Here is a 10,876-nt window from a genome sequence, read left to right as displayed (position 1 = left end):
GCCGCGCCCCCGCCCCCCATGCACCATCTCCTGGAGCAGTCCGCGGACATGGCGACGGCGCTGCTGGCCGGAGAGAAGCTGCGCGAGCTGATCCTGCCCGGCGCGCAGGACGACAAGGCGGGCGCGCTAGCGGCGCTGCTGCTGCAGCTCAAGCTCGAGCTGCCCTTCGACCGCGTGGTCACCATCGGCACCGTGCTCGTCCCCATCCTGCTGGTCACCCTGGTCTTCACCAAGAACTTCGCAGGTGAGGCTGAGGCGCCCCCGGAGTCCCCACGCCGGCGTCCCGCCGCCGGCCGCACACTGGGGCCTGCAGGTATTGGCGGCGCCCGGGGGTCTCCCAGCAGATCCCAGCCACCACCCCCCGCCCCGCATCCGCCTGGGGCTGCCTCCGAGACCCCTCTCCTCAGACGTATTGTCTTTACTTTCCATGCGCTTGCCGTGAGGTTGCGGGGGGGCGACCGTCCTGGCCCTGGCGGTCTCAGACATGAAGACGACTCGGGGTCTGGCAGGAGAGACCAGGAGGGGGAGTGGGCCGGCTCTGAGGGGAGGAGGAGTGGCCAGGTGGGAACCAGAAAGGCTGTTACAGGTGATGAGAACGACAGCTGAAGCCAAAGGCTATCAGAGCACCAGGCGCTGCAGGCGGAGTCCAAGGGGCCAGACTTGGGTTCTGGTCAGCTACAGGGGGAGGCCTTGCTCCGGGCACTGGGAGCCCAGAAGGTCTGCAGCAGGACCGGTGAAGGCAGGCTGAGCACCCAGCGGTGCTGGGCAGTGGACCTACCTGGCCAAGCAGGAGGCCCACGCAGGTGGAATAGGGCAGTGACAGGAACCAGGGCAGGGGACGCTGTCAGATGCTGATGCCTTAAGTTGACAGACATGAGGGCACCATGAAGACTTCCTAACAAGTGACCCTGGGTGAGCCAGCCTGGGAGGCACTGGGGGCAAGGGGACAGAAGAGTGGTCTCCAATATCACCCTCCCTAAGGAGCGGAGTTGGGCAGGGAGAGGTGGGCGGCTAGAGGCAGCGAATGGCACCCCCCACCCAGATCTGGCTTGCAAGGGGTCCAGGGAGGCCCCTCCACAGTCCATTGTCCAGGCTTGAGGGACAGAGGTGTGGGTTCATGGTAGAGGGGGTGGGGGTTCCTGTGCACCCCTCAAGGAGGGACATGTGACTGTCCCCTGAGTGACATTGGCAGACATTCTTGCAGTCTGCATTGGTTCTGGTTCTTTCACAAAGGGCTCAATTTTTAAAGGTCCCCATGACCTGGGGACCCACCAGAGCTGAGGATGGACATATCCAGGCCACCTGAACACGCTCTGAGACTGGGGGCCTCTGCGGTTTCTCTCTTCGGACACCGGTGCCCAGACGCTCAGACACTCCTGGGATAGGACGCTCTCCCAGGGGCGGGGGGTATCGCACGTGCAGACGCAGGTGTGACCACCAGTGTCACTCAGGGCACATACTGGATTGGGTTTCTAAGACGACTGTAACAAGCACAGGCTTGGTGACTCAACTGTCATAGTCTGGAGACCAGAAGTCCAAAATCAGGGTGTGGGCAGGGCCTCTCTCCCAGAGGCTCCAGGGAGGGTCCCTCCCGCCTCTCCAGCTTCCAGGGCCCCCTCACCCCACCTCTGCTTGCCTCTTCACATGGGCACCCTCTCCCTGGGCGTCTGCTCCAAATTCTCTCTTCTTACAAGGATGCCAGTCATTGGGTTGGGGCCACCCTACTCCAGTGTGACCTTATCTTTTTTTTTTTTTAAGATTTATTTGTTTGTTTGGGAGAGGGAGTGTGGGCGCACACGCGCAGCAGGGAGGTCGAGAGAGAGGGGGCGGCCCAAGCAGCCTCCCCACTGCGTGCGGAGCCCAGACACTGCACTGACTGAGCCGCCCAGGTGCTCCCACTGGGGCCTCCTGGGGATCACACTTCCACAGGCTGAACTGCCAGGAGGGGTCCTGTGGACACGTGGGGGTGGCTCAGATGGGCTAGGAGTGCAAGGAGGAGTGAGGGCACTGGAGGCCCCTCTACCCAACTCCCCCACCCCCACCAGCACTGTGTCTGCTTCCATCCAGGAGGTCTCAGCCCCGGGGCACAGGGCCAGCTTGAAGGCTGCCACTGCCAGAAGGGTCCACGCCCCATCCGCAGGGAACTAGCCTGGAGCGAGGGGCTCTGACCCTCACCCGCCCCCCCAACCCTGCCTGGGGTGGATGCCCAATGCTTTGGTCCTGGCTGCATGGGGACCCCCTGGAGCAGGGGCAGACCCGACTCTCCACACCCAGGTTTGCTCGTCAGGGACACGATGGTAAACACATGCTGGCCGTGTCCAGGGTTGGGTGAGGAGCTGACCAGGCAGCACTGGCCTCCTAGCCTGGAACCTCCCCAGTCTGGAGGGCCGCCAGCATGAAGGCCCCCCGTGGCTGCTGGCCAGGGTTGCTGTGAGTAGACCCCTCACTGCGCTGACCCACTCAGAAGTGGACAGAGGGGCCATGCTTGACGGGTCGCCGGGTCCCACACATGTCCTATGGGCCCCGCACAGGGGAACTGCTGGCTGCTTTTTCTTAAAGTCGCCAAATAGCTGGGCGCCACACCACCGCGTGTGCCTCTCTAGCCTGGAGGGGTGCAGGGAGAGAAGGCAAGGGCTCTGCCCCAGGAGGACGGGCGAGCGGGAGCTTCGGGGCTGCGCGGAGTCCTAGGAGGGCCCGGGGAGCCGGCAAGGCAGACTGCTCTCTGGGGAGGGGAGCCAAGTCTCCCCGACCCTCGCCTGTGGCCTCTGGGGGCCTTGCCCTCCCTCCTGTGTGGGGGTCCCGCCGCCTCAGGGCTCCCAGCACCGTGGGAGCGTGTGTTCACACCACTGGGGGGGCGGGCAGAGGAGGCAGCCCGCCCGCCAGGGGCCAGCACCTGCGCTAGCTTCCTGCCGAGGCTGCAACAAGTGGCCACAAACGTGGGGGCTTAAAACAAGGCGAGTTTACGCTCTTAGACTTCTGCAGCTCGGAAGTCTGAAGTGAGTTTATGGGCTAGAGTCCAGGGGTCAGCGGGCCTCCTCCTTCTGGAGGCTCTGGGAGACTCCGTTGTTTGTCTTTCCAGTTTCTAAAGACCCCACATTCCTTGGCTTGTGGCTCGTCGTCCACCTTCGAGCCTAGCGCAGTGGCGTCTTCTCTTCTCACCTCTGCCTTCAGCCTCACATCCTTGACTCCGACCTCCCGCCTCCTCTTACGAGGCCCCCCGTGATCACATTGGGCCCACCCGATAAGCCGGGATCATCCCCCCACCCCCAGCCCTAACCTAATCCCCCTTGCAGAGTCTCTGCAGTTCAGGTATTAGCACCGGACACCTTGGGTGGCCCCATGTGGACGTCTGTAAGGCCGTGGAGTTTGGGAAGGGTCTGCACCTCCCCTGGGAGGAGGTGGGGGCCACGAACCAGGTCTGGGGGTAGGATCCCACCAGCCAGAGCACCAGTCCGGGCAGTGCTGTAGGAGGGGCGCTGCCCCCCGGCATGTGTGGTGAGAGGGGCCGAGCGGGGTGGCCGGTCCTTCGGGGCCGTGAGCACAGGGAGCCAGTGCTGCGCAGAGGACAGCTCCAAGCCTGCCAGGTGTTGCCCTGTGCGGAAGCGTCCACACGTAGCACCCCGGAAAGCGGACCCCAGCGCAGCTCTTGACACATTCTCTTGCTGTTGGCTGTGCCCATCATCTTCTGGGAGGGAAATAAAGTTTAGCGACAGCCTTTCTCCTGCAGTTCAGGAGGTCTCCACCGTTCCTAGCGGCGGGCACTGCCGTCACGGTGAGTGCTTCCTGTCAGAGTCTGGGTCACTGCCCCTGCCCACCCCACATCCAGGACTCCCAGACCCGCCCTTCTCCAGAACAGTGGGTCTGGGAGAGACCCCATACCCCTCAAGGGCAGGCAGGGCCCACTTTTGTGCCACTGTAACTGCCTCTGGCCAGGTAGGCCCTGTCCGGGCCATCCAGCCTCCTGAAGGTGGACCCCAGGGCCTGGTAGCTGTGCTGCCCAAAGAGGGGCCCCGCTGAGTGGCCCAGCCTGGCTTACTCCCCTCGGGATTGGGTTTCCCCTGTGTGCATACAGAGAGAGACCCGAGGTTTGAGGTGCAGGTCAGTCCTTGGGAGGCTGTACCCACCACCCTGTGCCACAGCCGGCTGCTCTGTGTGGGGTTCCCGGGGTGAGCGCCCCCCCCCCCCCCGAGCCACCATGGTAGCTCCTAGGCTGTGGTGCGTCTCTTGGGACCGAGGCATTTCTGTTTGGGGAACAGCAGTGTCTGGCGCGTCCCCCCACCCCCACCCCAGCGCCCCAGCCCGAGTCTCCTCTCTGCCCTCAGAGGAGCCCATTTACTGCTACACGCCGCACAACTTCACTCGCGACCAGGCGCTGTACGCTCGCGGCTACTGCTGGACGGAGCTGCGGGACGCGCTGCCCGGCGTGGACGCCAGCCTATGGCCGTCGCTGTTTGAGCACAAGCTGCTGCCCTACTCGCTGCTGGCCTTCGCGGCCATCATGTACGTGCCCGCCCTGGGCTGGGAGTTCCTGGCCTCCACCCGCCTCACGTCCGAGCTCAACTTCCTGCTGCAGGAGATCGACAACTGCTACCACCGCGCAGCGGAGGGCCGCGCCCCCAAGATCGAAAAGCAGATCCAGTCCAAGGGGCCCGGCATCACGGAGCGCGAGAGGCGCGAGATCATCGAGAACGCCGAGAAGGAGAAGAGCCCCGAGCAGAACCTGTTCGAGAAGTACCTGGAGCGCCGCGGCCGCAGCAACTTCCTGGCCAAGCTGTACCTGGCGCGGCACGTGCTCATCCTGCTGCTCAGCGCCGCGCCCATCTCCTACCTGTGCACCTACTACGCCACGCAGAAGCAGAACGAGTTCACGTGCGCGCTCGGCGCGTCCCCGGACGGGCCGGCGGGCGGGGCCGCGGCCGTGCGCGTCAGCTGCAAGCTGCCGTCGGTGCAGCTACAGCGCATCGTGGCGGGCGTGGACATCGTGCTGCTGTGCGCCGTCAACCTCATCATCCTCGTCAACCTCACCCACCTCTTCATCTTCCGCAAGAGCAACTTCATCTTCGACAAGCTGCACAAGGTGGGCATCAAGACGCGCCGGCAGTGGCGCCGCTCCCAGTTCTGCGACATCAACATCCTGGCCATGTTCTGCGACGAGAACCGCGACCACATCAAGTCGCTCAACCGGCTGGACTTCATCACCAACGAGAGCGACCTCATGTACGACAACGTGGTGCGGCAGCTGCTGGCCGCGCTGGCGCAGTCCAACCACGACGCCACGCCCACCGTGCGCGACGCGGGCGTGCAGACCGTGGACCCCAGTGCCAACCCCGCCGAGCCCGACGGCGCCGCCGAGCCGCCCGTCGTCAAGCGGCCGCGCAAGAAGATGAAGTGGATTCCCACGGGCAACCCGCTGCCGCAGCCCTTCAAGGAGCCGCTCGCCATCATGCGCGTGGAGAACAGCAAGGCCGAGAAGCCCAAGCCCGTGCGCCGCAAGACGGCCACGGACACGCTCATCGCGCCGCTGCTGGACGCGGGCGCGCGCGCCGCGCACCACTACAAGGGCGGCGGGGGCGACGCGGGGCCCGCTCCCGACAAGAAGCATGCGCGCCACTTTTCCCTGGACGTGCACCCCTACATCCTGGGCATCAAGAAGGCCAAGCCCGAGGCCGTGCCAGCCACTGCCCTGCCCGCCTCCCGGAGCCAGGAAGGGGGTTTCCTGTCCCAGGCGGAGGAGTGCGCGCTCGGCTTGGCCACAGCACCCACCAAAGGTAGGCGGCCCCCTGCCCCAGGGAAGGCACCCCTTCCCCTCGCCCCATGCCCCGTCCTCCGCAGACCAGGCATCTGGGAACCGTGTGCGGGGATGAGGCAGGTAGGTGGAAGAAGGCGAGGGGCGGCCTTAGGGGAGAACGCAGGCAGGCCCAGAGGGGCCCTGCCCCGCGGGCGGGAGGAACGCTAGCAGGAGAGCCCAAGGGGATAGGACAGTAGGTTGTCCAGGCTCTAGAGAAGGTTCTGGAAATACGCCCTGCTGCTCCTGAGGCAGTGGGACATTCGGCCCAAGCAGGCTGAAGTGTGCAGAGAGGGTCTTGGGGCGGCCCCACACGGCTAAGGAGGCAGAAGGAGGGAGACTCAAGCCCTTTCAGGGCGCCTTGGGGGCCTAACCCCTGGTCTGAGGGGGGGCAGCCGCGGTGGGGGGCTGGGCGGCCCGCGGGGTGTGACCTGCCCGTGTTCTCGGCTGTGTGCAGATGCTTCACTCCCTGAGAAGGAGATCCTGTACCCAGCAGAGCCGGCCCGGGCCGCACTTCCTCCCGGGGGCCCGTTTCACGTCTGCTCGCCCCCAGCAGCCCCCACCACAGCCCCTCTGTCGCCAGCCAGCCTGGGCAAAGCCGACCCCCTCGCAATCCTGAGCCGCAACGCCACGCACCCACTCCTGCACATCAGCACGCTGTATGAAGCCCGGGAAGAGGAGGACAGCGGTCCCCGAGCCCCCCCGGATGTGGGCAGCCTCATCGCCATCCCACCCCCCCAGCAGATCCTCATCGCCACCTTCGACGAGCCGAGGACGGTAGTGAGTACCGTGGAGTTCTGAGGAACAGGGCTGCCCGGGCCATGACAGACCCCTCCGCATGACCAAGGAGTGTCGCTGACCCCAGCCCCACGTGGATGTGGCCTCTGCTTCGCCCAGCACTGCCCGCGCCTCCTGGCCTCCTGTCCGCATGCCACGGGGCTGAGCACCTTGCCCACCCGGCCCCCAAGACAGCATCGATGGGGTGCTGGCTGGGCCAGGAGCTGGCCTTGACCCCAGCGGAGCCCTCAGCCAGAAAGGCCTGGAGCCGCCCCCCGTCCCTGTATCAGGCACTCGGCTGTGAGGTGAAGAGTTTATTTTTTTAGTCGATTTTGTCTTGGGCCCAGGCTAAGGCAGGACAGCTCTGGCCCTGAGCCTGGAAGGAAGCTGGGGGTGATCACACCACCAGGCCTGGCTGTGCCCAAGGGGCCGTGCTCAGGGCTCCCTCCCGCAGTGGGAGGTGCCGGGGTCCACCCTCCATCAGAAAACATGCACTTTCTCCTTGTACCCAACATACCTGTACTTTATTTTTACTATGATTACTGTAACTACTGAGTGCACGTAGCATCAGGAGACGACGCTGTGTGCGTGGGCGCGTGAGCGAGAGGATGAGGGCACCAGTGTGCAAGCGGGTGTGTGTGCGCGCGCGAGCGGGCGAGCAGTGAGCAGAGCGGTGGAGGCGCCCGCGTGAACGCACGGGTGTGTGACTGGGCACGGGGCTGAGACGGTGTGGACGCCGGCGTGCAAGGGAAGGAACCCAACGCAATAACCACGTCCCCCCACCCGGGCCACCAGGCCCCCACCCGAGGGCCCACGCTGCTTCCCGTGGGCACCCAGGGCTGGTGCTCGGAGGGTCTGTCCCTATTACCTCAGCCACGGTGACAACGTGACAGTATTAACAAGGTAGCACCGAGCAGATCAATAAATATTATTCTGATACCACCTGAGTCCCGCGTGGTCCGTCCTGCGGGAGGCCTGTGCTCTGGCTGGGCTTCCTGCGTCTGGGCGAGTTGCCCTCCGCCCACCACCGTCACGAGGGGACGCTGCCCTCCAGGTCACCTTGGGGGCCCTACAGCACCCACTGGGAGGCAGGAGCACACGGTTGTCACTTGCGGTTGACCTTCCATGACCTCTGACGAACAGGCATGCGCTCCAGGCCTGGCGCGTAGGTCAGGTGACCCTGCCCTCCCTGGACTCACAGGCTCACCAGAGACAAAGGCATGAGCCCCCAGGAGGCTGTCCCTTCCGTCAGATGCTCGGGGACAGGGGCCTGCTGGGTACACTTGGGGGAACAGGGAGAGCCAAGAAGGCTTCCTGGAAGAGGTCCCTTGATGTGGTGTGGGGGTGCCCCTCATGTTCCAGGGACCCAGGGCAGGGGCCATTCCTCTCTGGGCCCAGGACTCAGGTGGGACAAGCCTAGTCTTATGGGTCCACCATGAAGCCACATGCCCTTCGGTCCATGGCTGATGACCCGAGCATCTGAACAGAGGCTCCCCGGAGCCAGGTAGCTGGGGCAACCAGCCAGAGACCTGTGGGCCCTAGAGCAGGGCGGGGGCTGGCCTCGAGTCGTAGGGGGCCTGGCTGAGACCAGCGTGGGCCCACTTGTTGTGCCGCACAGAGACCTGCCCGGCCTGGCATCTGGAATCCCCAGGGCAGCCCTGAGCTGAGCAGCCTGACCTTGCCTGGGGCTGGGTGATCACACAGGGACATAGACAAGGGACTGCACCCCTCCATGGATTTTAAATGTAGGTTTTATTACCACTCAGTTCTGGTGAGGCCCGCGACCGGGAGACAGCCGCCAGATAGCTTATCGCTGACAGCCCGCAAGAGGAGAGAGCACGCCGTCGTGCCCAGGCTGGGGGCCACTGGGGGAAGCACCAGGAGGCGGGGCGGGGGAGGGGGACGAGGGCAGGAGCCCTTCCTGTGGTTTCCGCGGAAAGGAACGGACAAGGCAGGTGAACGGGCTTAGGACTGGCCTGCGTGAACACCGTCCATGGGCTCTGGGGCTCCCCTGGTTGTCGGGCACCTGCCCTGGGTGGTGGGAGCAAGTGAGGGAGGCCCCGAGGGTGGAAGCCCCACAGAGGGGGTGGTGGGGCAGTGGGTCGGGGCCCCGGTGAGCTGGTTCGCACATGGGAGTTTGTTGTTTCCAGGAATTAACGCTGGGAGGGGCCGACATTCCAGGGTGAACTTGGCCCAGTGTCAAAACTTCAGAAAATGAAAAGGCATCATTAACACACCCTGTCCCCAGAGAGCTCTCAGCCTCACCTGAGCCAGGACACTTCCCGCCCAGCATCCCAGGCTGTGAAGCCCACTGCCCCTTGGGTTGGCACTCACCATTTCCACGTGTCCAGGGAAGGGACTCCACCTACCCACAGGACCTGAGCAGCCCAGACAGTTCCGCAAGGTGGGACAAGCCCCTGGTCCCTCAGCAGCCCATCCCCCACCTTGGTCCCACACCATCAACCAGCTCCATGACCCTGTGAGCACACTGTGGAGGGACTCAAGTCAGCAGCTCTTGCCACAGCCCCCCTGCCTTTCCCTGAGTGGGACTGGAATGCAGCCCAGCCTCCCCGACCCTCCAAGGCCACACTCACTTCCTCACCCTGCCCACCCATGTCCAGAGCTCAGCCGCGCCCTGCATGGGTCATCCCTGCCCCTGCCCTGGTGACTCCACTCAAAGTGGAGATGGTCCCAGAGCCCTGCAGAGGCGTTGGCTGCCTGGCCGGTGTGGTAGGCCAGTCTCATGCACCCGTCCTCCTGCCAGTGAACACCAATACCGCTGGCTGGGCGATGTTGACGTGTGCACGGCTACGTAAGGTCAGCGCACACCTGCCAAGGAGTCCCCCAGTCCAGCGGAGCCAACTCCGTGTCTTTGGGAGACTGCTCTGCCAGGCTAGCAGCCACCTGTCCCCTGGGCCAAGGCCTGGCAGGACACAGCAGAGCAACATCTCAAAGAGGTCTGTCCTCCGGAGCACAGGCCGTGCCCTCAGCGTGAGCTGAACCCTTGCCCTGGTTTTCTGGGGAAGAGAAGAGCCCAAGTCATCATCCCACAGAAGCCAAGCTCTCACTGCAGGTGCCGAGGGATGCCACCTTACCCTGTGGGTGCAGGAGGGCGCCCCATAGGCTCTAGTGTCGGTTTGAAGTCCCCCCACCCCACCTCCCATCTCTTCATCCCTTCCCTCTAGCCAGGGCACTGCAGTGGCTGGGGGAACCGGCCCGGTCTCAGAAAAGGAGAGATTCCCACACAGGCAAGACTGGAATCCAGGCCTCTTCCTGCCATGCCAGCACAGCGTGGGCATGGCAACCAGACTCACTCCAGACCCCACCACACACTGCCTGCCAAACACCTGTGCACGCCTGTGAAGGTAGCCGAGGTGGTTGGGATGCAGAAGGGACCTGAGCCAGCACAGAGGGACAGAAGAGTAACTAGACAGAAGGAGCGTGCACCAAGGAGGACAGAGGCCACCCCGAGGTCAGCCGGGCCCTTCGGGGACCAAGAAACCGTAGGAGGAAGGTGGGTGGCAAGCTGGGCACGGGAGCGTCAGCCTGGAGGCCCTGCACTCAGTCTCTTGTATACAGAGCTCATCGGGCTAACAGCCCAGCCTGCCTGCCAGCATCCCAGCCTGCCGCCAAGAGTGGCCGGGGGGATTATTTCCCACATCAGCTGGACCCCAAGAACATGGGAACCTGTGACCCTACAAGTCGCTGGTGCCAGGGCCTCTCTTCCTGGAACCTGAGGGGCAGCCAGTGCCCAGATCTGAGTGCTGGTGGATTGACCAAGCAGGTCAAGACCGGGCAGGGGGTGGACTGGACCATCCCCTCACCCCCAGATGGCTCCAGACTGAGGGGCGGGCAGCCTGCTCCAGGCAGTCACTACTGAGGCCCCCATCCAGCCAGTGGCCCCAAAGACTGGCTTGTCCTGGGCCCTTAGGTGGACACAAGTTTCAGTGGAGCCGGCTGGGGGGAGGGGACAACAGGGGGGTCCGCTTGCCCAGCAGGCAAGCCATCACCACATCCACCAGCTGCAGAGTGCCCAGCCCCAGAGCAACCCTGCGAGGATGGAGGAGGGCCCAGGCAAGGGCAGCAGCCCCCAGGGCCCAGGCAGTGGGGGTGGGCAGCCGGGGGCACTCCACGTGGGGAGAAGACGGGGGTGGCCTCGGGACACCCAACTGGGGATGGTCGTGGGCACTGGGAGTCCCCCCCTCCCACGCCCCACCGCCCACTTGACCAAATGGGGACGACGAGGGCCCAGAGACGTGGCGGGTTGGGGCCCTCGGCTGGCAGTGGGACGGTGGCTCCAGGCTCGCCGGGGTC

General features: G+C 64.7%; 1 protein-coding gene across 1 annotated transcript; it reads left to right on the top strand.

Annotated features, from left to right (window-relative positions):
• PANX2 (pannexin 2) lies at positions 1 to 7,501 on the top strand. The gene is made up of 3 exons (XM_045815517.2): positions 1 to 244; positions 4,323 to 5,768; positions 6,243 to 7,501. The coding sequence occupies exons 1-3, from the start codon at positions 19 to 21 to the stop codon at positions 6,584 to 6,586; spliced, it is 2,016 nt and encodes a 671-aa protein (XP_045671473.1). The 5' UTR covers positions 1 to 18; the 3' UTR covers positions 6,587 to 7,501.
• The last annotated feature ends 3,375 nt before the right edge of the window (positions 7,502 to 10,876 follow it).

Source organism: Ursus americanus, chromosome 17, assembly GCF_024610735.1.
Source record: "Ursus americanus isolate L20-20 chromosome 17, mUrsAme1.1.p, whole genome shotgun sequence".
Taxonomy (NCBI): Eukaryota; Metazoa; Chordata; class Mammalia; order Carnivora; family Ursidae; genus Ursus; species Ursus americanus.
Note: the sequence above shows the minus strand (reverse complement) of the source record. Positions and strands in the feature narration are given on the sequence as shown.

Excerpts from the sequence above, each read along its gene's own strand:
- PANX2 (XM_045815517.2), top strand. The coding sequence starts at position 19 with ATGCACCATCTCCTGGAGCAGTCCGCGGACATGGCGACGGCGCTGCTG. Across the intron at positions 245-4,322 it reads CTTCACCAAGAACTTCGCAG|AGGAGCCCATTTACTGCTAC; the intron begins GTGAGGCTGAGG and ends CTCTGCCCTCAG. Across the intron at positions 5,769-6,242 it reads GGCCACAGCACCCACCAAAG|ATGCTTCACTCCCTGAGAAG; the intron begins GTAGGCGGCCCC and ends GGCTGTGTGCAG.